At 38.1% G+C, this 27,768-nt stretch overlaps 3 protein-coding genes across 5 annotated transcripts in view; all 3 read right to left on the bottom strand.

The window, feature by feature from the left end:
- LOC126710384 (uncharacterized) overlaps window positions 1-27,768 on the bottom strand; it is a 102,575-nt gene that overhangs the window by 51,792 nt on the left and 23,015 nt on the right. The gene's annotated exons all lie outside the window — the stretch shown is intronic.
- LOC126710392 (uncharacterized) lies at window positions 898-3,928 on the bottom strand. Of its 3 annotated transcripts, none has more exons than XM_050410822.1 (3): window positions 3,751-3,928; window positions 2,990-3,134; window positions 898-1,597 (listed from the first exon to the last, which is right to left on the bottom strand). In XM_050410822.1, the coding sequence occupies exons 2-3, from the start codon at window positions 3,116-3,118 to the stop codon at window positions 1,118-1,120; spliced, it is 609 nt and encodes a 202-aa protein (XP_050266779.1). In that variant the 5' UTR covers window positions 3,119-3,134; window positions 3,751-3,928; the 3' UTR covers window positions 898-1,117. The 3 variants fall into 3 exon arrangements, with proteins under 3 accessions (XP_050266779.1, XP_050266776.1, XP_050266777.1); XM_050410819.1 differs by having other exon boundaries at window positions 2,990-3,138; window positions 3,751-3,927; XM_050410820.1 differs by lacking the exon at window positions 3,751-3,928 and adding an exon at window positions 3,486-3,679 and having other exon boundaries at window positions 2,990-3,138.
- LOC126710391 (bZIP transcription factor TRAB1-like) lies at window positions 7,672-12,590 on the bottom strand. Its single transcript, XM_050410818.1, has 2 exons — window positions 11,277-12,590; window positions 7,672-7,855 (listed from the first exon to the last, which is right to left on the bottom strand). Exon 1 carries the CDS (start codon window positions 12,219-12,221, stop codon window positions 11,391-11,393), a length of 831 nt encoding a protein of 276 aa, XP_050266775.1. The 5' UTR covers window positions 12,222-12,590; the 3' UTR covers window positions 7,672-7,855; window positions 11,277-11,390.

Consider the following 27,768-nt stretch of genomic DNA (forward strand, 5'->3'; position numbering starts at 1 on the left):
TTAATTAGAGATATTCTGAAGATGAATCTATTTATATTATGTACTTCCTTCTATGAATTGATTCATTAATTTTTCATCCCTCAAAAGTGGAAAGAATAGGGTCCTAACGTATTGAGAGCTTCTCTTGGGAGAAAGGAATCCTCCCAATTTGACTGAGTGAGACAGATTTTATGCAAGGGAAGCCAAGTGTGCAGTGCAATGTTACATACAGGTTTAGGAGCTTCTCTTTCTTCAGCCCTCTAACTGATACAAAGTTACGGGATTTCTCAATGAAATAATGGTACATAAACTTGTGCCACAACCTTGAAGTTAGTTTTTAGGTTCAACCATAGCTACAAATGCTGAGAGTTGCTGCATCTGGCTTCTCTCACCATACAGTGAACTATTTCTAAATGAATAACGCACCTTGCATACCCGATTTAGGCCTAGACAAATTTGTCAACGGGGATATTGGAGAGCTTCATTTTCTGAAGGATTGGTGAGATTGACGGATTCAAATATCTAGAATCTGGATGAGTTTAGCTGTGTAGTTGTCTTATAATAGGCAGCCAAATATTATTTTCAGACTTCTGAAACCCTCACAGTAACTTCTCGTCCTCTTTGATATAGTTGTTCATATTGGATTTCAAATCAAGACAGCTGATTGAAAATTTTTCCTTTGCAGACACATTTAGAACATCTCTCAATAGCTTGTTACAATAAGCTTATGTTAAATGGGATTGTACTGGGTCTAGTGCTGTTTGTGAGAAAACATCTCCACAAGTTGTGAGAAAAGCTCTCAACAAAATTTGATATAAATCACAGGAGTAATTCACTAATTAAGAGTTTGGTAAAAAGAAAATTATTTGGTTGTGCCCTCAAAATTAAAACAACTTTTTTAATAGTTAGACGTCAATATTGTGGCATAAAATGGAAATATGATTAATCTAGTTGACATCAAACATGAGAATTAACTTAAAAAAAAGATATGAGATCAAACAAGGCCACAATATCCTCAATTCAAATTAGTCTTTTAAAAACTAACCTAATAACTACCCCCATTTCCCCATTGAAGATTCGCCCTTACTTTGGAGAGCTATGTGGCATAGTTGTGCAACTACATAAAACCTTGAACTTCTTACTTCTTCCTCTTCTTTGGGGGTGGAAGGGCCTCTTCTTCATCCTCTTCAGCATCCTCTGGCTCCTCTTCCTCCACAGTTTCTTCCTCATCCTCGCCCCCAGCTTCATCATCATCATTGTCTTCATCTTCTTCATTATCGTCATTGTTGTCGTCGTCATCATCATCGTCATCATCATCATCATTATGTTCATTGTCATTCCCCTCGTCCTCCCCTTCTGCATTCTCTTCCCCAGCTCCACCAGCCTGTCCTTCAGACCCCTTCTTAGAATTGCTCCCATTGTTGTTGGGACTTTTTCCATAACCCCCTCCCTCTTCAGAAGACAGCTCCTCTTCACCTTCTCCGAAGCCACCATCCCCATCATCATTGTCATTGCCTTCACCACCATCTTCCTCACCATCAACTACTTCCGGTTGACACTTACTGTCATAGTTGCCCTCACTTTTGGGTCTAGTACTAAGTAACACCCCAAAAGGATCCTGAAATGGTTATAATTAAAAAAGTAATGAAGTCAATGAATACTGGAAATGAACTTGCAGAGTTGTAGTAGGAACAAAGCTACAAAGCAATCAAACCCATGAACCAACACGGTTCTATTGATCACCATCTCCAACCCCTTTTTGGAGAGGCAATCTGTGGATCACCAAGTCCATAATAATTGAAGTAAAATGGCAATGAAAATTCACGAAGGCCAAGGTACGTTGGTGATTTTACATTGAAATTCAAGGGTGATAAACTTCGCTTAAATGGGTGTCGATTTATTAGATTGTTATAATGCTTTATGTTACTAGGTATGGCATGGATCCACATGGTCATCAGAATCCAGGAAATTATCATATGCATCTAGCGCAACCAATGCACAAAATACTGCCTTCAGTATGAGGGTCACTATGTGCTGTGAGAGTCACACAGTATGTATGGTCATTTTTCTTCCAAATGACCAACCTATGCCTATTTCCACATAATTTTATGAACATGTCGCTAGCGAAAGTGTAATTAAAATAGTGCCATACTATGGTGAAGTTTAGAAAGGTATATTTATTTACATTTTACAATGCCAGAGATGTCATTTTTCATCAAACCGGCACCTAATTTTCGATTAGAGGGTGGGCCTAAATGCTACGGGCAATTAAAAGCCCAAACAAGAATTGTATTTGTACCCTAAGGTACTGAGAGGCCTGACAGTCCATAACAAAATTTGTCATTTTTAAAAAAAAGATTTTTATGGAAAAGAAGACTTTATTAAAAAGAGAAACAAAATTGGAGCATATCAAAATCAATAACTTCACCGTCAAAAAAAAAAAAAAAAAAAAAAATCAATAACTTCTCTAAGACACTAACGAACAAAATTGCAACGAATATTCGAATATTTACCTACCTCAAATAAATAAATCTTACTAAATTAATTGCCAGTCACAGACGAGCCCAAAAAAGGAATAGATTTTTTGAGCTTTGACTTTAAAATTACTTTATTTTTGAATTTCGATATTCGTTAGAAAAGAGGACCACAGTAAGAAATAACCGGAACCCAGTGACTCTATAGTTTATACAACAAAAATCTAGGGTTTCCCTTTCAGTTCCGGACATATTTTCTATTTTGAAAGATCAGAAACTGCACCAAAGCCCTATCAAAAAAAAAAAGAACCTGTACCAAAGGGCCTACCTTAGCCAAAAAGCCCGTACCATAAAGGTGAATTTTTAGAATAATAATAAAAACAAACAACAAGAAACTCATCTTGGAAAATCAAATTTACCACAAAAAAGAAAGTAGATTTATCTTTCTTTCTATTTTATAAATTTATAAGAAATCACAGGTTTAACTTTGATTTACATGAAAAACAAAAACAAAAACAAAGGAGAAGTGAACTGACTTGAGAGATTAGATGAGTCGTAAGCAAAGCTGAGGTAAGCAGAGTAGCTACAGTTCCCAAAGCGCACGTTAGCAACGAACCCTCCTCGTTAACAACCTTAACGTCAACGAAACCCTTTTTACTCTCCATTTGTGTGTGCTGTGCACTGTCTGAACAACAACATAAAAACCGTCAGATCTGTTTTCAAGGTCAGGACCCACCGTCCGATCTCCGCATAAACTTACAATTATCCAAACAGAACAGAACCCAAAAAAAAGAAAAAAAAGACAACAAAAGTACAGAACTTTCTCACAGAAAATTGAGGAAACAGCACAAAGAAGGTGCAAAGATATTAATTTTAGTCAATACCCAGATCTGAGAATTGAACAAAATTAACAAATAAACAAACTTTTTTCATAAATGAGCAGAAAATAAAAAAATGAAGGAGAATAAGACAAAAGATTATATACAAGAAGAAGAAGAAGAAGAAGAAAGAAAGAGGTGTTGGGAAAGTTACCTGAAAAGGAAAAGGGCTATTATGGTTTAGATGTGGAAGGAAACTGAGAATTAAAAGTGGGGAATTGAAAGGTACAGAAAAACAAGCATGGAAATTTGAAGGTGTTGTTGTGTTGTCCTTGTTGTTGTTGCAAATTATATGAAAAAAAAAAAAAAAAACAACAACTAAAAAGAAAAAGAAAGAAAGTTCAAAAGGTTAAAACAAAAGGAATCGAATTCAAATTATGTGTGGTGGAGGTGGAGCAAAAGCTAACTAGCTAGCGTACCTGAGTTTTTGAGAGAGAAAGAGATAGTGCCCGTAAAGTTTTGGTCAGTGTTTGGATGTCCAATGCGCAGCTTGGGCAGTCACAGTACCATGCTAATTCGGCTGCCCAAGATATATTAGTAATACTACTATAGAAGAGAGAGAGAGAGAGAGAGAGAGAGGTGTTGGAATAGTCTTGGTCTGTGTGTGTATATAGTATGTATGTATGGTCTGTTAATGCACTCTACAGTCTACACATACAAATTAGGTGCAGTGTGTTCAGTGCATCCGTTGCATTGAACTAGGCTGCCGACACACGTGTGCACTAAGAACACAAGTCGTGTTTCAAAAAAAATACTCACAGACCAATTCAGTAATGACAATAAAAGTTGGATATGGTTTTTGATTAGTTACTTTTAGTTTTTTTTTTGGAATGGTTACTTTGAGTTAAGCATGCATGGAAATGACATTGGAATCGATTGCGGAGAATAGAGACTTTTACCAATTTAATAATTAATTAACTACTTCAATTTTTTAAGCATTATTTGACTATTCAAACCCAAACCAATAACTTGGTTATATCTTACTCCTGTTCTAGTTGATCACAGCTGTTTCTACTCTCAACAATATTTTTAATTTTAGTTGGGTGTTGTTAATAGATATGGTTAGAACATTTATTAATAGATTATTTGAGAAAAGTTTTAATACTATTTTATGATAAATATAAAAGTAGTGAAAAAAAATCATTTGTCTTTTTCTTTTCCCAAAAGAAGTTTTTAAAAATATTTTACGTCAAAGTTAACCAATTCGTTCTCCCAATGTTGTAAGTTAAGTAATGTTAAGGTTATTATAAATTTCACATAAAAGAATCAAATAGTAATTTATTATGTTATATAAGTGATATCAAGCATATTTTGTTACATCAATTTGTAAGTATTTTGTAGAAAAATATATTGTAATAGTGAACTAGTAATTTTAACATTTTTCTTAAAAGTTTAATTCGATTTTTTTACAAATAAAATAATATAAAAATTTATTTCCATTAAATAATTAAATTAAATTATTTGATTTATTCACTAATGCAAATCACATAATTAATTAATAACTTAGTTTTATCTAATCCGATCACCTATGGTCATCAAGTTGTCTTCAAACTTCTCCCTTAAGTTTGAGGATGGATGTTAAAGATTTCAAGTCAAATTCTACCAAGGCCAAAGTTAGTTGTCCATCGTACTTTGTGTGCAATCAAAGAAATACTAATTGTACCCATCAAAAAAAAGAAAAAGAAATATTAATTGTAGTGCACATTTTTTAATCTGATTAGTTTAAAGTTTGGCCCACTATAAATGCTCTACAATAGGTTTATTGTAATACAAAAAATTTCGCAGCAAAAATGTAGCCATCAAGAGTTTTCATCCGTAAACATAATCAATCAGGTTGAACCACATATTTCTCTCTCTTAATTCCACTTTGTCTCTTTAAATCCTTTTATTTTCTTCTTTCTATTTTCACGTGACAAAAGCTTTCATTGCTGAAAACATATTCACATGGGAAACCGTTTTCTAATTTTTTTGGGGCTATTGGGAGGCCTTAAATGGGAGAATAGAACTCAAATTCAGAACTTACATAAAAAAAATTAAGTAGGAAAACAGCTAATTTAACTATTTGAGTAAAAAAAAAAAATCATTTAAAAAAAGTCAACAATTGGTCAACTGTCATTAAAGGTTAATCTATTAAATAAAGTAAGCATAGAGATAGAAGTTACCACCCCTCTCCCCTTGTGTGTGTATTAAAATACTTAGTATTCTAAAAAAGAAAAAAAGAAAAAAAAAAAAAAAAGATAGAAGTTACCATTGGGAAATTTTTGTGTGGTGTGAAGTTACATTCTAGAAAACACTTTTTGTTTTTAAATTTCAAAATCCTTTTCTTTTTCTACAAAACATGTTTTCCGTTGAACACTAAAAACATTTCCTTTTGATTTGCATATTTTGCTGTATTAAACACCAGAAAATAATAAAAATAAATTACATATATATAAAAAGATTTCCATCTAACCAAGCGTAATTATGTGTGTATCAATGTTGAATGACAGAACTTCACTATGTTTGATAGTTTAATGATTTGGTTTTTATTGAATTTCTTGGCACTGAGACCATGTTTTAAAAAGAGTATTGGAAATTAAGAATGTTGACCCAAATGCTCCTTTGATTATTTCTCTCCACCAAAAAAAAAAAAAAAATGCTTTGATTATTTGGGTGGTTGTCACAGTGAACATATAAACTTTGATACCTTTACGGTTTCATGTTTAGTTGTTTTGAAATCATTTGAAATAGACAATTATGAAAACCATTTCAAGCTTTCAACATGCTATAATAGTGATTTAGGTGCATTTTCTATTAATTTTAGTGTCAACTGTCAATGTCAGGACCTTTTGCAATTGATGTTTTTCATTTATTTCTTTGGTTTGATTGTTTCTTCCCCAAGCAATAGCATTAATTAAGAAAAACAAGAAAGAAAGAAAAAAAAAGGTTAGGAATATATCCTGTGCTGCCTAGGCATATATACATAAAATATAAGTAGTGTCAAAATTCGACAGCATTTGTTCTAAAGGCACCATGACTAAATGTTATGATTCGTTCTTTGGCTCCACCACTAATGCGTCACATATAATGACATAATCTACACCTTTGCTTGTTGTGATCAACAATCATCTACAAGCTTCGTACATATTCTTCAGAAATATTTTACTCCTGGTTTTCTTGTAAAAAAGAGAGAGAGAGAGAGAGAGAGAGAGAGAGAGAGAGAGAGAGAGAGAGAGTTGTAAGTTTAAAAACAATCTGTACCACTTGACAGTAAAATTAATTCTGACAGAAAAGCATAACTTGACCCAGGTTATTCTCCAGCAGGATCAAATTTATAATACATTATTAAAGTTTAAAGAATATTATATATAAAAAAGAGTCAAAAGAACATCAATAGTGACATGATTAGAATTTTTTTAGAGTTATTAAGGTTAATAACACCGTGTACGTAGTTCTTAACCTCCAATACAATTTCATGATGTGCAAAACTTGAGATTAGTTTCATCATATTGTGCCAAAAAAAGAGAGTAAATGAATCTTTTATTTTTTTGGCTAACTAACTTTAAGATAAGAAGAGTAGATGAGGCCTTTAATAGGATAAGCCTCAAAGATTAATGGAGCATACATCTAACACCATGGTGCAATTTAATTGAAGCTGCAATCACAGCTGCACCAGTACTTCTCTTGGAGTTAAATGTAGTGAGTCCTTATTTAAGAGTAGGTTTGAATCAGCCAATCAACACTTGGGGTAGGTTTCAATTGTCCAGTGTTGCAGTCTAGATGTGGGGGTGAGGGAGGCTTCTATCCACCGCACAGGAGAACTTGATAAGACACCGTGTTGATATATGATTATTTTAAGACACATGTTGTATTTGTATCGCTTTCAACACATGTTGTATTTTTAGATGCGACTGACTTTAATTAATTTGTTAAAAATACATAGCAACTCTGCAAATTTTAGAATTAAGACTAGATATTATTCTTCAAATTCTTATTTTCTTGCTCTTCTTAATATGGTGATGCATGCTTACAGCTACTCAATATAGTGACACGTTGATGATTAATTAATTAGGGAATCTTAACCAGGCCAATTAATTACCTGATCTGAGCAATGGCTGTGGGAGTCAAGTCAGCTGACAGACATAATATATTAGAGTCTCTAGCTTATCTGCAGGACTGATTAAGTTTTGTAGAATAATAGATTTGAGTTTGAATGTTGAACTGATTAAATTTCCCAAGAATGCCAGAGGATCATTCTTGGTGCCCAAAAGTTTCAAAAATGTTTTTTTTTTTTTTTTTTTTTTTTCATTGGTAACATGAAAATTATTGATGTGTGGTTTTCTTCAAAACTCAAAAGCCTATACACCAACTAATAAGTTCCTCCTTATGAAACATCAAACCAGTCTCAACAATGCAAATGAAAATTTATAGGCTGGATAATGAATGAATAGAATGTGCATATAGAAAGAATTAAACCGAGCTAGTCCGTCGCAATTGGTATTTGGGCATGGGAGTTGAAATTGAAGATAAGAGTATATCCACTTCCTGCAACAAAAACATTAATAAGATAGAAGACCAACAATAATTAGCAAACTCTTTTTGTTGAAATCATGGTTCCTAACAAATTTCTAAGATAAATATTTCTATTAGAATGAGAAGTATTGACCTACTAATATAAGAACTCATGGCAAATGTTTCTTTTTGCCAACTTATTTTATTATTCAACTTATTTTTGCTACTATTCATGAGTCTCATTGCATTTTTTGATATTATTTATGGGTCTTATTGTACTATTTCAGCTAACTTTTACCTTTATTATTTACAGTACTTTCAGAAAAATTTTTTCAATTTCAACAAAATAAATGGATCTCAAACAGATACTAAATATGAGTTATTATGTACTTGCACAAGGAGCATCATCTATGGCCAAGAAAGAAAAGTTGTCAACCAAGAATAATGACCCTGACCAAATACAGAAAAAAGAAAAAGAAAAAGGTAATTAAAAGACATGACTCTTGGACATTAGTTTTAGTTCATTGCTTCAAATTCCAAGGAGATTTTAAGGAACAATATATTATGGACTAGAATTCACCATTGAATGGCATTCAAAGAGATGATTGAGCTGCAATGAAATTTTATTAGTGTCATAAAAAAAAAATTATAATTACTACAAATTTTACTATATAAATCTTATTAATAATGAGTGTAATCTGTAGAATTTAATTAACTAATAAATAAATATTTAAACGCTTTTTATTAAAATTTGCAGTATCCTCCATTAAAAAAAAAAAATAAAAAAAAAACTTTTGGGGCAGATGGGCAACCAAGTCCCGCATGCCTATCTCCTATACCCTCTCTACCAAAAAATACTTTTTCAATTGATTGTGTCGGCTAACGTGTCCTATAATGGAGACAAACTTGAATATGGTTTTTCCTATCTTGCCTTTGGTGACTGAGGTACCTACTCCGGTAAATAATGCAGACATAATCACATAATGCCAACAGCATTTAGTGGAGTCTCAAGGGTACCCTAGTCACTAGGGTACCCTCCCCTGGTGAACCCAGCTAATTTCACAGCAACATTGAAGAATACTACCCCTAGGACAGTCTTAGGACATAACCATAGCAGAGCCAAACTATTCCACTAGGATACTCACACTGCAAAAAACAATGGCTTCCCTACAGTTCAGAAACTGAGTACTGGTTTTAGAAAGATCCTCTCCACTGAAACCTAATAACTTCTTGCATTCATGTTGGTTGGATATTTTGGGCCCTGTCCTTGGCCTGCTCTTTACTACCCTAGGCTGGGTACTTCCATTTTTGGGCTATCTTTAGTCTCGTAGTAAGTGTTATAATTTATAGAAAACCACAAGAACAATACAGACTAATCTTTGCAAAAGAAAGTTACATCCTTTCATCTTTGAATGTTACCTGCCAATCAATTAGCAAAAGAATTGATGCTCTTCAGATTTTTTTTTTTTTTTTTTGTAAAATCTCAGCAAAGGGGGGCTACCCAACATTTTAAAGCAAAAGGGATCCAAACCCGTAGATTTATGTCAGAATGTGATTAAGCAAACTCTATCCTATCTTTAGTAGAAATCTCATGATGTAAGGTACAACATTTGTCCCTGCTTTCTAGAACATTAACACACATGCACATGTCCACACAAAAAGACTAGGGCACACATGTATGAATATACATATATATGTATCAAGTTGGGATGACAACAAGGTGGAGCAAGACCGGATCATGGGTGCTCCGCCCTCCCTAACATGGTTATTGCCCTGCCTTGCAAGACCGACTTTGTGTGAACGTGCTCTGCCCCACATCTATTATAATAATATAAAATTATTCTTAAATTTGAAATTAAATTAATCACACCAAATCAAATTATTTTTTATTAATGAACTATATAACATAAACCAAAGTTTTTAACAACTATAAAAAAAAGTCTAAACCCAAGAAGCTTGCCCTCAAACCTCTCGAACCTAATACTGAATGAACAATTTCATTGCTTTTTTTTTTTTTTTTTTTAACTTTCTCCCCCTGGTTTTATTTCCCCAAAAATTGTATTAAAGCTCAGGTTCACTATCTAAGCTTTTGAATTTGTTTATTAGAGTCAAGGTTCACTACCTAGGCATTTGGATTTGTTCTTCAAAACCCAGGTGCACTACCTAGACGTTTGAATTTGTTCTTCAAAGCCCAAGTTTGCTACATAGGCGTTTAAATTTGTTCTCTTTCAAGATTTTGTTGATTGGTTCGTGGATCTTAGTATTGGGAGAGAAGTATGCCACAGATAGACTTGGAGAAGATCAATAGACAAATTTTTGGCACCATCTTTAGGAGATTTGGCATCTATTAGCACAATTGGAGGTAGCTTGGGGTGATATGCACTTGTTTTTTTGTTGGACATGACACATTTGTTACTTGAGAGGAGATTTATTGAAAATCTGTATTTGGTGGCTTGTCATGCTAAGGTAGACAGGAATTTTTTTTTTTTTTTTGATAAATAAGGTAGAGAGGAATTTGATTAAATTGGTGCTTTGGAAATTTTGCCAAGGTGGAGAATTGTTGTAGAGTTTGGTTTAATTTGTGATTTTTGCCTTTTGGATGATGATCCTAATTTGATCTGGTTTGGAAAATTTTTTGGTGGAATTTGAGTCAAGGTGGAGATTTATTAGATATTGTTTCAAATTCCTATTTCGACTTGTGTAGATTTTGTTTTGTATGGAAGAAAAGTCTATTTCTTTTTAAATAAGTAATAAGACTCATTGTCTACGAAATGTATACATTGGCCACCAAGAAAACTATTCTATATCCATCAAATAATATGTATTCAAGTCTAATAAATAGGCAATAGCACAAAGGGTTTGGGGGCTTTAGCCCATAGGTCCTTTTATATGGAGAGAGGTTTGCATTAGTTTGAGAGAGCTTTAGTGTTTGAGTGTCTTTGAGTGCCTAAACACTTTGTAATCTCTCTTTATTATAATGAATTCATTCATTGCTATTCGTGAGCGTAGGCTATTGCTAAAACCACGTGAATCTTATGTTTTTTTGTAATTGTGTCTATTTTTTTTCAAGAATTCTTCGTTCCTATTATTTGTTTTTGAGATTTTTCTGAAGTTCATATAATATCTCACAATCAATCTTGGTATTTGAGCTTCTATTATAGCAGCGAATTAGTATTAAAGCTTCTGTTCTTACAGCATCAATTCATCATGTCTCAGGTGAACTATAGTTTTTAAAAATGTAAATACAACCTTGGAAACTCGTATTTGACAAATATCTACCGAGAAACAAAGTTTAAACAAGATAGAAGAGAATGCATGTGCCTATGAATTCAGTTAAACACTCTTGGTAAACATTGGTATAGTTGAAACTACTGCAATTCATGCAATGATTAATGTGTGCATTGCCAGTTTTAGTAGAAATATGAAAATGAATTTAATTGGAATGAATATTTACCTTCCGCTTTTTGATCAAGCTATTTGTTTCCCTTAGGTTAACCACAGCAGTCTCCAACTCAATGGTATAAGCCTTGGATCACCAAAACAAAAAGCATACTCATAACCATAGATTCTAATTGATGCTAAAATCAAGCAAATCATAAATCCTCTCCATTAAGACAATCAGAAAATGCATATAATCTCCAATATTAACCTGCTTCCTTGCCCTTGACCTAGCAGCCGACTCACGGTTCTTGATCATCCTCTTCTGTCTCCTCTCAATAGCCTTTTCCATCATCTCATTTGAACATCTTCGCTTCCTTTCAGCAGCTACCTGAGAATCTGAAGATGCTGATGATATTGCTGGCATTGGCATCGACAAAGCCAATTGGTTCTCAGAGTAACCAACATCCACAACTGGGTTCTCATACACTGATTCAGAAACATTAAAACTTGAATCCAGAACTGTCATCTGTTGCTGCTGCTGCTGATGATGATGATGTTGTTGCTGCACAGCTGCCATTTGAAATTGCAACCAGTCTGCTTGCTGAGACACCATAACCATTGGATCGATTGCCATTATTGGCTGAGGAATAATAACACCAGCACGAATTAGAAACTCCTCCAGAGTTGTTTCTCCAAGAGTTGATTTTTCCTTTTCCATCTCATTCACATGCTGTTTGTGAACAATTTCCTTCCATAACTCATCGACCGTCTTCTTCCTCAAAGTTCCATTCAAATTTAAATTCTTAAGAAACAAAAATGCGGACGATGAGGAAGAAGTGTTTTGCACTAGCTGGCCTTCTTCCACTGACATCACATTCCTTAGTAACTCATCCAAATTCATAGTATTCAAAGGTTTACATATGTTATTTCCCAGATGGCTCTGAACCTCATCAAAAGTGAGATTATACAGAGACCCCTGACCTCTATTTGGAGACACCACCATTGTTCTATCACCCATGTAGGAGATTCCAATGGAAACACTACTCCCAAGATCAAATTTTCACAATGCAAGTTATCAGGGTAGCTAAATTTAGAGCTAACCCAATACAGTGAAATTTTATTCAAAGTAGAAAACTTTGTTACAAAAGTAAATATCTAAGGTATTAAGAAAATAAACCTTATTGAATGATGGGTATCAAGGAAAAAGGTTGGAGGAAAAGAAGTCACATTGTAGAGAGTGAAACGCTGAGAGCAAATAGGTGAAGACTGAAGACTGAATTGTTAAGGAATTTTCTCAAAAGCTAGGAACCCACAAAAAACGATCTGGCAGGTGCTGAATGGTTGAAAACAATCCTATCTCTGAGAGAGAGAGAGAGAGAGAGAGAGAGTTGTACATCTCAACAGCCACTCCTGATTGTCATGCTATTTTGTTGGGATATAGAGCTGATTTTCATGACCAACAACCAAACAATATGAAACGGCCCTACTCATCTGTAAATGTGCATGTGTGTGTCTGTCATTGTAGCAGTTTCTCGCTTCCTCTTGATTTGGTTTTGGATTTCATGATCTTACAGTCACTTTCAGTTCCACATGATATGAGAGAGAAAAATAGGACAGAAGAACTGACCGTTGAGACAGTTCTTTCTGGTATTTCCTGGCGGGTGTGGATCCTAGGGTCGGAGCTATAGCATGGCTTGGGGGCCATGGCCCCCCCCCCCCCAATTTTAAAAAATTATTTTATATTATGTATAAATATTAAAACTTTAAATATTTAGTTATAAAAAATCAAAAATAGAACTTGGCCTCCAAATGTTTGAGTTGGTACAATAGTGCTCTTAAAAACCAATAGAGTTTGTCAATTGGTCAAGTAATCATAGAAATAAGATAATTTTTGTTTCCTCTAATTCATTTTTTGTATATGTTTAATATCAAACTAGACAACTTTTATATACTCATTTGAAAGTTGTTAATTTTATATATAATATATTTATAAATTATAACTTACTCTTGTATTAAAATATTAATATTTATATTTGTACATCTACGTTTACGTATATACACAATAGTTTATTTTGACTCAAAACTAATATATTAATACTAAAATTTGGCCTTTCAAACAAAAAATCTGAGCTCTGCCTTGGACTGGATCCAAATTCTTATAAAGTATTCATGGTCTAGTTCTGCTCAGGGCTGAGGTTGGGCTTGTTATTGGGCTGCAGGCCCCGCATAATAGCAAGCCGATGTCTTTTGGAGCCCACTACAGTCTAGATTGGGTTTGCAAGGCTGATACAACGCTCAAATTCGAGTGTTTGTTGGGTTATCTTAATCAAAATAATATTCGAGTAATTAATTATTATTATTCCATTACTTAGGAGTAAGCTCATCCCTCTGGCTCTCATTAAATTATTAGGCACACTAACTAAAAAATTAGGAAAATGCTAAAGTTATCACCAATTTTGCCATAAAAGTTCATAAACTGACATGATAATGAATGTGATTGGTGCTACATCACTAATAAAATAAATAAATAAATAAATTTATCAATTATTTTTTATATTTTTAGTTTTAAAAATTTGATAATTTGTAAAGTTTATGTAGTAAAATTTGTAGTATCCATAATATCACTATTAAATTTATGATAAGGCCCTCCATTTATGAGAAGGTTACTTCTAATCTATTGCAAAAGGAGGAAACAAGAGTGCTACACAAGTAATGCGGGGTGCTACTCAAGTAATAGCCTTGGGCCTCTTTGGGCCCACAACTATGCAATATATGTTCTAACATATTGTCTCAAACTCAACGGGGGTGGCTGAGAGAGCAACTAAAGTTTGGTGAGAAGAGCACAAAAATTGGCTGGAGGATGTGGCTTGGTAAAGGCATTAATGAATGGCTCGATGGAAGGAACATGAAAAAGATGGAGTGTTCCTTGCTCTGAAAAAACAATGGCTAAAAATATTTGGTCAGTGCTGGTTAGCAATAGTGGTCAACAATCAACATCAGTAAATAATGGTAAGCGACGGTGGCATCTAACTTATCATTGAGATGGAAGTAGGGCTTACGTGGCATTTTAGGACTAGGGCTAAAGTGGCTCGCTTTGGATTTAGCACGTGGCAAACAATTAGGGTTGACATGGTGGCTTGATGTGTTAGGTACACGAGACGACGAGATGTGTGTCCAATGCTTTGGGTGATGATGTTGGCGTATCTAGACTCTTTGTTGAAGATTCAACCAACTATTGCAAATCTTGAGAGATTTGGGTTGTGTTTGGGATTTGAGAAAAAGTTAGCTTATTTTATTTTTAACTTATTTTTGCTCTTAAAGCAAGTTCCATTGCACTATTAAGTGGGTTCTATTGCTCCAAAAGTTTTTTTTTTTTTTTTTTTCTACATACTTTCAGTAAAAAAGTTTTTAGTTTTAGTAAAATAAGTAGTTTCCAAATAGATATTAGTACATTACAAACATAGAGACTTTGAAGGTTGTAATCTTGGACAAACGATTGTGTAAAGTGTTGAAATGGTGGCTGATGTTGAGTGAACCGAATAATTGTTGATAGTATTGAGTCAAACAGTGGTCGTCAATGATTATTGAGCAATGGTTGATAACGGGCTTCTTGAACCTAAGTAAAAGGCCATAAAAAATAAATAATAATAATAAAGCCTATGATACCATGTTAAAAGAGGGAGTGAAGGAATGGAAATAATTATGTAATTTATTCAGCAAAAAAAAATAAAAAAATTCTGTAATTCTGCATGTTTTAATTGTACAAGCATAACCCTATATTTATAGGTGTGAGTGATCTACAAGAAACAAGAGTGCTAGGTAGTAGGTACACATGTAATGGGGAGTGCTGCACCAGTAATGGGTTCAGGCCTCTTTGGGCCTACATCTATTCAATGTATGTTCTAACAGTAATAATAACATGAAATTGGAAATGCAATCATCATTAGTTTGAAGATAAGGGATTGGCAAGATTAACTTTGCATTGATGAATCTCAGTTGTTCATATCATGTCATATAAAAGTAAGTTACACATTGGATGATAAGTTCATACATGCGAACTTTACAAAAGTAATAATTACTTTTAATTTTAAGATGGTAACTCAAACAAAGATACTTTCTGATTGACTCCTAATGAAACTTATTTTTTTATATTATATTTACAACATTTTTACAATAATTTCTCACGAACCGACTTGATTTGCACAAAGTTGAAAATAAAGGGATTAAGATTATGGAGAATATGCTATCTCTGTTTTTCTAAGGCTAATGCAATCACTACTCAAAATCTTTTTGATGGGCTCTCAACTACCAATTAAATAAATACAAACGCACGTATAAAGTAAAAAGTGGAAAGCGACGCACTCCAGAGGAAAAAAAAAAAAAAACACAAAAATACAAAAGCAGAAAGGGCAATTCGATTGGTTCGTGGCACACTGGCACTCCTCATCTATGGGAAATGTAGTGCGTTTTTGAGAGTGACATTTTCTTTTGGTGATACACTGATGAATAATGATACCCTTAGCTTCAACAAGACCCATCTCCTGCATTTTCATTGGTGACAGACAAGCACTGAGATTGGAATTTTCAGTTTTCGCAGAGAGAGAGAGAAACACCATCTTGGTTACTTAGCTCTAGTCTTCAAACCAATAGTTTCAGATATCACCATCAAATAGTACTTAGAATCCTTCTTTTTTTTCTTTCCCCACTACTTTTTCTTGTGTGTGTGTATGTATGGTTTTCTTGGAACATTGAGAATCCTTCTTTGCTAGTTGTATTAACTCCCTTACACATGGTTTGTTTTGACCCAACTTGGAATCAAAATGAGTTTGCCACTTTTCTAAGCACTTTTAGACTTGAGGGTTGAGACTACACCACAAATAGGAAAGTATCTCCAACGGCTCATGAATCTTGTTCTCTCGGACCACCATAATGAGCACATAATTGAGTAAATGGTACTCAACTATAATAGGGTTCTCTTAATGGGTATTTGTGTGCACTCATTAAGATTGAATTTTTTAATGCAATTGATTGACTTTTTAATTTTTATAAAGAGTTGAGTATTTCTTATTTTAAAGGGCATATTTTTACTATTAATGTTTGCTACTTCGTAAAATAGATAAGACTCATTTGAAGCTTCCTTAACAAATTCATGAGAGCACTTGTTAATAAAACCCAAATAAAAATTAGAATGAGAGAAACCAAACATGATCGGTTAATACTTTTTTGTAATGAATAAGAATATATTATAAAGGAACTAGAGAGAACCACAACTCATTTTTAACCTTTTGAACAAGAGCACACGAAAGAAGAGAGGAGATAAAGATAGGCTCATCACAATTACAAAGGCGGCCCAATATGCTAAGTTGTAAGGAAAAAAATTGACATTCCTAAAGACAAAAATGATGTCAGCCAAAGAGGGAATCTAAAGGCTCTATTAATCCCAAATAAAAACATGATCAGTCAATAGTCAATACTTTCTGTATGCATGTGCAATGTGCATTCATCATCTCAACCATCAATTATGAAATGCATCTTTAGATCCCTAGATTGTTGTCTGTCTCTGTCTGGCCACTTACCTAGTACAGTGTGTAAAAAACTAAACAGAGAAAACAAATATAGAACTCGCTTTTTGTTTTTGTTTTTGTTTTTTTTTTTTCTTTCTGTTAGTACTTAGTACTTAAGCGCCAAGGACTTATGGATTAAATGAACTGTGCTGTGACTGCTGTCTCTTCTTATAAGACATAACAGAGGTCAAGGTTATGAGTCACATAAAGAACATTGATTGTATGATTTACCAAAAATAGTGGCGTGCCCACAAAGTAAGAATTTCATAGATTGGAACCCTTATTCATGAAGGAAAGTACGTCAAGTATCCCACTGTTCTTTTGCCATTTGCCAAGCAAATGAGCAATGGCAAGCACAAAAGTTAAACCTTTAGTTTGGAAAGTGAATATCAAGATAACGAAGCAAAAGTAGGAATTTCATGTAATGTTGGCATATCAAGGGGCTACGTAATAAGTGTAGGAGAATCTCTATTCATTTTTATGGTGCAGAAGGAAAGAAAAGATCCTAAGGTTTTGACTAGTAACACATGGCAACCTGAATTGTAAATATTCCCTTTTTGCTGTACTTATATTCATAAAATTTTAAAGATGACTAATTGAAAAAGTTTTCTTAACAAGGGACTATAGTGTAATTTAGAATCAACTTGTCATACCTTTTTCTTTTTCTTTAGTAGACTTTGCGTTTACTTTATGTCAATTTTATTGGCAATACATAAAAACATACTTCTTTCAAACTGAAAATAAGAAAGAAAAGGAAAAGTGAACTGGTTTGTCCAAATTTTAATGCTTATTTCCAATTGCGTGTTAAAGGAGATTCATTTGTTCATTTTTTAAGTTATCTTATGTTTGATATTTGTTTAGGAAGCAAGGAAACACCACTTTTAGATATAAGTGGTGGAACTAAAGATGCCATTAGCTCAGAGCAAAAGGTGAAAGAACACTAATATTTTCCACCTACAAGCATTAAAGCAAAAGAACTCTCTTTGGTGGCATAATTTAGGATGATGGATGGGTGTCCTTACACCTAAACATAAACGGAAAATACTAAAGATACCTCAAATAATACAAATTGATCTGACAATGACTATGATTAATGGAAAGTAACGTGATGTTGTTCCTAGTTTGATAAGAAACATATTGTTGTTTACTCACTTCTAATTTACAACGCAAGAAATAGAATAATGAAAGCATTGCAATAAATTTGCAAAGTTCCTGTTGTGCCATGTCATCAACATCCTTTATTATTTTTTATTTTTTGAAAATTTCACTCTGTTCAATTTTTCATCTTCTTCAACTACATGTTGCTTTCTTAGTTCAACCTTTCATCTTCTTTAATTGTTGTCTTCTTAAATTTTATATTTTATTCCCTTAATTAATTCTTAAATTTTACCATTTTACTTTGTTAAACCTAGGAGTGGCAATTCGTGTTTGCGGGTCGTATTCTTGTCGTGTCAAGCCATGAATATTCAGCTATATGGGTTGACCCGAACCCGACTTGTTTAGTAAACGTGTCAAGAATCCTCAACTCTAGCACGACCTGTTTATTAAACAGGTCGATCCGATACGACACATTTAACTCATTTAATTAACAAGTCATGTAAAGGTCAATACAAATGACTTGTTTAATAAACTATTTGACTAATAGGTCTAAATAACTTGTTATCAATTCCCATATATCTAAAATTAAAATACAATTACAGCCATAAATATAGTAATAAACATATAATTACAACCATAAATTAAGCAATAATAAAAATAAAAATAATAACAAAAACTAATACCTTTATAAGCTAAACAGGTCAAACGGGTTCGCATGTTTAACATGAACACGACCTGTTTATTAAATGAGTTTGCCATGTCAACCCGAACCTGTTTAGTCTCAACCCATGACCTGTTTATAAACGGGTTAGTGGTGTCGGGTTCACGGGTCATGTCAGATTTGCCACCCCTAGTTAAACGTTTCATCTACATCAATCCTTCCTCTTCTATTTAATTTTCCATATAAATTTTTTATTATTTCATCTCCACCTCTTCCCCCTATTCTTTCCAAGTTTTGTTCACAACAAAATAAAGGTCATACTCTCTCTTTCTTTGATTTTTTTTTTCTTTTTTGGTAATTTTTTTTATTGTTTCTACCACTTTTTTTTTTCCACTTATGGTTCTTTTTGTTATTGTTGATATAATTATTGCATCACATTTGTTTCTTTTTTGGCAAATTTGTTTTGGCTTTTATGCATTTAGGTGTTTCAATTCCTAACTATATGTTCTTTCTTTTTATCTCATCGGTTTGATTTGAGTTGGGTTAATAATTAGTTGTTTTGAAGTTATAATTTGATTTTTTTTAGTGATATTTAGATGTTAAAGTATGAGACTTTGCTAAGTTTTATTTATTTTAAAATCTTTTTGGGTGGACAAATTTGTAGTTTTTGTGGAGAAAGTACCCTTAATAGCTGTACTGAAAGTTCTCTATAGTGGTACTTTTTTAGAAAAAAAACAATGGCTAGTCAAATGAAATTAATCGGATAAGTGATATATTTTAGCTTTTGCATATGCATTATTATGCATATAGAAGCTTAATTATGAGATTTTGCTAATGTTCATTTATTTGATAATCTTTTGGATGGAAGAATTTGTAGTTTTTGCAAAGTAATCAATCTCAATAGGTTATCAACAACAAATTATTTTCCTAATTGATCCAATTAATCATCACTGAACAACAATTGTTGATATGACATTTTGTGTTTTGTTTGCTAAGCATCTTAATATGGGTATGTTGCAATGTATTCAAGAAGAGAGATCATAATTGTACTTTTGTATTCTTCAAAAGAGATAGAACTATAATATTTGATGATAATGTAGGCTTGGGATTAAAGACAACATTAAAATAGAGGGCTACAAGTTGAAGATTTTTGAATAGTGGGAGGACTCTCCTTTTCTCTTTCCTTTTCAACTATCATGATTGGAAAAACTTAATGCCCACTGTATTCTATCACTAGCAAATGGGCTCATAGTAGGAATAGATGAAAATTTTAATAAAGAAAAGAAAGTAAATATATATATTATTTATTTATTTATATAGAGAACACAAAATTTCCCTAGTTGAAAAAGAAAGCAACATGACTTCATCTATTTTAGTTATAAAAAAATAAAAAATAAATAAAAAAATCTTGCCCTTTGGTTGGTTTTGTAAAGGTTTATATGAAAAAAGAGCATTTCTAAAATTAATAGTTTAATACATTTAATATGAAATTTTCTTATGAGAAAATGGTTTGTTATAGAGACTAATTCTAACATATATATGATCTTTAAAATATTTTTAAAAATAAATTATATATCATATATCATATATATCTCATTACATAATTGTAAGAACCAAGTACAAGAACTCTGGGCCTTAGATCCCTTGGGCTCACAATTTATTTGTAGTGGGTTTAAGGATTTCCTACAATGGGTCGTTCTCGGCAGAGAGACTCAAAGCAACACTCAGTTGAAAAGCTCTCTCCTTGACTATTTTCTCTCCATTTTTCTGAACCCCTTCTTCTCCCAACTTTCCTCTATTTATAGCCAATGTTAGTGGGGAGACCATGATTATGTTCATCGTTAGTGCTATTGAAGGTCCAGTATTATCTGGTTAAAGTGGCTGTTTTAGGTGAGAGGGCGGTGCAGCATTTATGATCTTGGAACTTGGCTCCATTTTTACCGATTGTGTTCGGCGACTCACGTTCCCGTGCATATCATGACCTTCCCGGGTATTGACTCAAGCGCTCTACCGGGAAATGTTAACCGGTCAACCCCGGGAGCTTAATAACCAAAACTTGTTTTTGGTCCTAAGGCAGTTTTAAGAAGGGCATAAGGTAACGGGAACTATCTGCCGGGCCTGCGCCCAAGGCTGGTATGGGCTTGGGCCCGGGGCCTAGATGGGTCTGGGCCCAAGGCCTGTATGGGCTTTGGGAGCTCGGTGCCGTACAATAGCCCCCCCTTGATTCATACTCGGTTGCCGAGGAGAATCAAGGAGCTGCCTGGGCTTCTTGACCTCGGGAATCTTTTAGTCTGGGACTTCTGGCTGTCATTTCTCATTAATAGCCATCTCAAAAGACGCGCCGTTCCGCGGCGCCAGGCGCAGACGTCATTATTGCCTGACGGTTCGTGAACCGAAGCGGTGCGCAAATCGGTTACGCCTGGCATTTGCTGGGTCGTTCGTTCGCTGTGCCCATTTATTGTTTGATCAGCGTTTCTTCTTCCCCCATTTCTTCTGGCTCTATAAATAGTTCTTCTCCAAACGTCACTCCACTTTTCCTTTGCCTCTGATTTTTAGCGCCTACTCTCTGCCGACCACATTTCTGTGTGCTTGCTTGCTCAGCGTTCTTTTCCTCCTTAGAACCCAACGTAAGTCTCTTTTTCCCTTCCTGTTCCTTCAGCTTTGTTTCTTTGATTTTATTCTTGTAGTCTTAGGCTTTGTAGATGGGTTATTCTTACCTTCTAGATACCCCGGCTGCTTTGGCCAACTTTAGGAGTAAGTTTAGTATCCCCCGTGACGTGGTCGTGGCCTACTGCCACGAGAGTGATATGGAACTCCACCGAGGGCATGGCACGGCCTTCTTTCCTTTGATGTCCATCTTAGAAGGTGGGGTTAGGTTCCCGGTAGATCCCCTCCTGATAAGCATACTTACCTACTATGGGCTGTGCCCCGACCAGCTTCCCCCCAATTTTTACCGGGTAGTTAGTTGTGTCGGCCAGTTGAACCATACCTTTAACTTACAACTAGATCACCATGATATTAACCAAATGTACAGCCTTTGTGGGAGCAAATCCACAAATTACTACTTAAAGACAAGGGATGCTCGGGTACGGCTGATATCGTGCCTACCTGATTCGAACAGGAACTCCGCCGGGGAGTTTGTCAGGGTACGCGGCAATTGGTTTGCCGGGGATATCCCTTGCCCCCTCACAAGGCGTGAAGTGGGTTCGTACCTTCCCCTTCTTATAGTTGTTTGAGTAAAAGAAAATCTTTTATTGTTAATAGCTAACGTGTTATTTGTTCTTCTGCAGACGGCAAAGTGTTTACTCAGGACCTCAGAGCCGTCCACGTCAACGACTTAAACTTCGTCCTTCGTTCCGAGATCTACGTGCACTGGGACGGGCAACTCCGGGCCTCACACCTGATCCTCGGCGTGGAACCGGTTTACTCCACTTGGCAATCATTCAAGCAGGCGTTGATAGTTGACAGCCCCCTGCTCTCGTACATAGACGTTCGGTACGTGAACTTCTTGCCGCCGAAGCTTACAACCGGGGAAGCGAGAGAATTTGGTAGGCGGTTCACTGCCGCGGACGAACGAGTTCCCCTTCGAGACGATTCCGCGGAGCAAGTGTCCCGGCGCCTTAGAGAGAGAGCCCACGAAGCTATACAACCAGGGGACCAAGCCCAAGAGCAGACCCATCACGAGGATCCACCCGCCGAGCATCAACAGCAAGTGACAGACGCAGCTAACCTGCTAGCTGAAGCGATCCAGCCCGGTGCAAGCATGGTGGCAAGGCGAATAATGACCCTAGACAGGTTCGTGCCTGGTGCCCGGCCGACCAACCAGCCCCCGCCTACCCAGGGTCGGGGTCCCGTTTCTCAACCTCCTCCAACCTCTCAGTCTGGACGTGCCCGGAAAAAACAGAAAGTGGCCGAGCCACATTCCACGGCCCCGGGGGACGCCGCTGTCCGGACTCCTCCCCGACCAACAGGGGGGATTGTCATCCGCGAGCCGCAGACCGAAGCCGGCATGGGGGGCGCATCCTCCTCCCAAGTGGCTCCGGCGTGGGAGCCAAAGTTCCTTCTGGATGGCAAACCATTGCCATCAACGGCCTCTGTTCGGATATGGGATAAGGGCGAGGGCGGCCGCATTGCCCAAACCTTGGCCGGAGCTCTCCAACTTCCCGAGGACGTGCATGCCTTTGAGGACGGGTCCGAGGAGTCCGTGGGGCGCCGGTTAGAGTGGCACGCCATTGCGGTAATTCTTTTGTCTATTTGCTCCATGTAAATTTCCTTTTGCCACTTTGCTAACCTTCACGCTTGCTAGGCCGCTTAACTAGCTCACATTGTGGCTGCCCGGGCACGGGAGCTTGACGAGGAAAATGAGCGCGAGAAGGCGGCGCGGGAGGCGGCAGTAAAAACGGCTAAGGAAAAGGCCAAGATTGCTGAGTCCGCCGAGAATAAGGCTGCTGCCGCGGAGAAGTTCCGAGCATCTGCCGAACAGAGGTGTACTGACCTCCTGGCTAGGCAAAATGAGACGGAACTTAAACTGGCCCAAGTCCTCAGTCTCAACACTTCACATGCCGAGGAGATAGCTGATCTCAGGGCGGGCTTGGCGGCCGTGGAGCAGAAGTGGTACGACGTGGGCTTCGCCGACGCCGAGAACTCTGCAGAGCCGGTGGTGGCTCGGGCTCGGCATATGGGTTTCGAGGCCGGGTGGTTTGCTGCTCTTCAAGCAATGGGAGTTCCTGAAGACTCGCCGCTGAGAGACCCCGGCCAGATTCCATTTCCGAGTCCTGTACCTGCCGTCCAGAACGTCCCGGCTGCTCCAGATGAGGAGGAGACGGCCAGTATGAGGGAGTTGGTTGAGCAAATAGACTCCCATGCTGAGCCCGAGGAACTGGAGGCTACGAGCACACCGACCGTGCAGGAACTTCTTGACGAGGCCCAGCCTTTCTCCCTGATCATCCAACAGGAAGTGCCACCACCGACTCAACCCCCTAGTTGATTTTACTTTAGCTTATTTTTATTTCGTTTTTATTTGCCTATGTCACCGGGATGTGGTGATTGAACCGTTGTTTCAATTTATTGGTTTTATTTGCCCATGTCACCGGGCTGTGGTGACTGAACAATTTGCTTTTACTTTTTTAATTGGAAGTCCGTTTTCTTTTCCTGTTTGAATTTTGTTGAATGAAATTATATCCGTTTGGGCCCTGTTTGAATCACACCAATGCTATGGCCGCTTAATAGAATGTACCCCCGAGAACCTGTTGTGCGGAGCTGTGAGTAGTTTTGAGAGCGCTATTTGGACTTAGTTTTTGTAAAAAGGGTCAGGTTTTTATCAGGTTTTGGTTTAACCGAGAATTGAGTTCCCGTCCTTCGATCATTTGTTTGCAAAGTTTCCGTTTGTCCGGATGTTTGATTTTAACCGAGAATCAATTTTTTTGCCCTCATAGATTTAATTGCAGGGTTCACACATGCTCGGTGATTTTGTCCGAGCCGAAAGTCAGGTTTCTGCCCTTAGGGTTTTTGTTTGTAAGGTTTTCACCTGCTCGGCGATATTGATCGAGCCGAGGGTCAGGTTTCTGTCCTTAGGCTTTATTCGTAAGGTTTTCACCTGCTCGGCGATATTGATCGAGCCGAGGGTCAGGTTTCTGTCCTTAGGATTTTGTTTGTAAGGTTTTGACCTGCTCGGCGATATTGATCTAGCCGAGGGTCAGGTTTCTGTCCTTAGGATTTTGTTTGTAAGGTTTTCACCTGCTCGGCGATATTGATCGAGCCGAGGGTCAGGTTTCTGTCCTTAGGATTTATTCGTAAGGTTTTCACCTGCTCGGCGATATTGATCGAGCCGAGGGTCAGGTTTCTGTCCTTAGGATTTTGTTTGTAAGGTTTTCACCTGCTCGACGATATTGATCTAGCCGAGGGTCAGGTTTCTGTCCTTAGGATTTTGTTTGTAAGGTTTTCACCTGCTCGGCGATATTGATCGAGCCGAGGGTCAGGTTTCTGTCCTTAGGATTTTGTTTGTAAGGTTTTCACCTGCTCGGCGATATTGATCGAGCCGAGGGTCAGGTTTCTGTCCTTAGGCTTTATTCGTAAGGTTTTCACCTGCTCGGCGATATTGATCGAGCCGAGGGTCAGGTTTCTGTCCTTAGGCTTTGCAAGGTTTGCACCTGCTCGGCGATTCTCTTGGTGTGCGGCTACAGGGTAACAAAAAAAAACAGCAAAGACAAAAAAGTTCATCATACTCTTAATCTTCATAGAATACAAGTTTCGGCTTACATCGATGGTTACGCGTAGAACTTCTTCAGGTTGTTGGCGTTCCATGGTCGGGGGAGCGGCCTCTCGTCCAGGTCCTCCAAGTAGTAAGCCCCTGCCCCTGCGACGGCTGTGACTCTGTATGGTCCCTCCCAACTCTGAGCAAGCTTCCCCGCAGCCACGTCCCGCATGTTCCCTACTACCCTTCTTAACACCAATTCCCCGGCACTGAATTCCCTGGTCCTTACGTTTCGGTTGTACCTTTGCGCTAGCTTCTGCTGATACTCGGCAAGACGTACGGTCGCAGCCTCCCTGCATTCTTCTAGCCAATCCAACTGCTCCATCATAAGGTCGGCGTTCTGTACAGGGTCAAACCCAACAACCCGCGCACTGCATAAGTTTACCTCGGTCGGTATCACCGCTTCTGCTCCGTATGCCAGAGAAAATGGGGTTTCCCCCGTGGATCTCCTGGGGGTCGTGCGGTAGGCCCACAAGACACTGGGTAGTTCTTCTGCCCACCTTCCTTTAGCTCCATCCAACCTTCTCTTGAGCCCGTTCAAAATAGTCTTGTTTACTGCTTCGGCTTGGCCGTTACTCTGGGGGTATGCCGGGGTTGAATACTTGTTCTTGATGCCGAGCTCGCCGCAAAAGGTCCGAAAAGCGTTGCTGTCGAATTGTAGCCCGTTGTCTGTCACTAGTGAATTCGGCACCCCAAACCTTGTAACTATGTTTTTCCACACAAACTTTTTCACGTCGGTATCCCGGATATTGGCCAAGGCTTCAGCTTCAGCCCACTTTGTGAAGTAATCCACGGCCACCAATACAAAACGGCGGTTCCCCGTTGCTCGGGGGAATGGACCGAGGATGTCAAGCCCCCATTGTGCAAATGGCCACGGGCTGCTGACAGGATTTAGATGTCCGGCAGGCTGATGGATCATCGGGGCGTGCCTTTGACATTGTTCGCAACTCCGAACGTACTCGGCGGCGTCCTTCTGCATCTGTGGCCACCAAAACCCCTGCGTCATTGCTCTGTGTGCTAGTGATCGCCCCCCGGCATGCCCGCCGCATACTCCTCCATGCAGCTCGGTTAGAAGCTCCTTAACTTTTTCAGGATGCAGGCACAAGAGGTAAGGGCTCGCGAAGGACCTCCTGTACAATTTTCGGTCCGAAGACAACCAGTACCTGGGAGCCATTCGTCGAATCTTATTGGCCTCGGCCTCATCCTCTGGAACTTTATCTTCAGAAAGAAAGTCTATGATCGGGTTCATCCAGCATGGTCCGGCCACCGCCACCTGCGCAACTTTTACTCCGGCCCGGTCGAGGGCAGTCTGTACAGAGATGCTTGGTTCCCTTACAAGTTCAATCGTGATAAGCCTCGGGGTGTCCTCGGTAGCCGATGAGGCTAACGTAGCAAGAGAGTCAGCATGCTTGTTCTGCGACCGGGACACCTGGGATATCTTTACCTTTTCAAACTGACCGATAATCTGCTTTGACGTACTCAGATAAGCTTTCATTCGAGGATCCCGAGCCTCGAAGTCCCCGGTGATCTGATAAACGACCAGCCGAGAGTCTGAGTAGATTTCTACGTCCCTGGCGCCCAGATGCAATACTGCCCTTAGTCCGGCCAACAGGGCCTCATATTCGGCTTCATTGTTCGAGGCTTTGAACCCCAATCTGAAGGAATGTTCTAGTCGCATACCATCAGGGGTAATTATGACAATACCAGCCCCGGCCCCCATAGCGTTTGATGCGCCGTCCACAAATAACCTCCACGGGCGAATCTCCGCACTACAGATTACCTGGCCTTCATTCTTAGGTGTGAATTCCGCGATGAAATCAGCGAGAATCTGCCCTTTCACCGAACTTCTAGGTCGGTATCTTATGTCAAACGATCCCAACCGAGTCCCCCATTTAGCAATCCGTCCTGTGAAGTCGGATCTCTTCAACAGTGATTGTAATGGATACTCGGTGAGGACGAACACTGTGTGTGCCTGGAAGTAGTGTGGTAACTTCCTCGTGGCGTGTACCAAGGCCAGAACCAACTTTTCTAGCGGCAGGTACCTTGTCTCGGTATCGACCAAGGTCTTGCTTACGTAATACACTGGTATTTGCACTCCCCGGTCCCTTAGTAATACAGCACTTACGGCATGATTGGTCACTGCTAGGTACATAAACAGATCCTCCTCGGGTTCCGGGGCCGTCAACCTCGGCGCCTTTGCCAAATACTCCTTTAGTTCTCGAAAAGCTTCATCGCAGCTCTCGTCCCACTGAAACCCCTTCCACTTCTTCAGAAGCTGATAGAATGGCCGGCAGCGATCGGCAAACTTGGAGATGAACCGATTCAAGGCGGCCAGCATTCCGGTGAGCACCTGCACCTCCTTAGGGTTGCTCGGTGGTTTTAGGCGATTGATTGCCTCTATTTGGTCGGGGTTAGCCTCTATTCCCCGAGTGGAGATCAGATAACCCAGGAACTTGCCAGCCCCCACTCCGAAAGTGCACTTTTCGGCATTGAGGCGCAGCCTGTGTCGCCGTAGTATCTCGAATACTCCCCGAAGGTCTTCAGTATGCAGCGACTCTTTTCTGCTCTTTACTACCATGTCGTCGATATAAACCTCAACCGTGCAACCAATTTTCTCCCGGAACATCCTTGTCATCATACGCTGGTAGGTAGCCCCGGCATTCTTCAGTCCAAACGGCATGACTTCGTAGTGGTAGTTTGCGTTCGGGGATATAAATGCTGTCTTCTCTTGGTCCTCGGGTGCTAAGGCAATCTGGTGGTAGCCTTGGAAGGCGTCTAGGAAACTCATTCTCGGGTGCCCGTACGTGGCATCCACCAACTGATCAATCTTGGGCATCGGGAACGGATCCTTGGGACACGCTCTGTTTAAATCGGTGAAGTCCACGCAAACTCTCCATTTACCGCTCTTCTTCTTTACTACGACAGTGTTTGCTAGCCATCTCGGGAAGAATATTTCTTTTATGGCCCCGGCTTCCTTCAGCCGCTGGAC

This window comes from Quercus robur, chromosome 12, assembly GCF_932294415.1.
Source record: "Quercus robur chromosome 12, dhQueRobu3.1, whole genome shotgun sequence".
NCBI classification, from domain to species: domain Eukaryota; kingdom Viridiplantae; phylum Streptophyta; class Magnoliopsida; order Fagales; family Fagaceae; genus Quercus; species Quercus robur.

Bases quoted from the DNA above. Each gene is read 5' to 3' on its own strand.
- LOC126710392 (XM_050410822.1), bottom strand. From the start codon at position 3,118: ATGGAGAGTAAAAAGGGTTTCGTTGACGTTAAGGTTGTTAACGAGGAG. The intron at 1,598-2,989 runs GTCAGTTCACTT...TAACCATTTCAG, and splicing joins CGACTCATCTAATCTCTCAA to GATCCTTTTGGGGTGTTACT.
- LOC126710391 (XM_050410818.1), bottom strand. From the start codon at position 12,221: ATGGGTGATAGAACAATGGTGGTGTCTCCAAATAGAGGTCAGGGGTCT.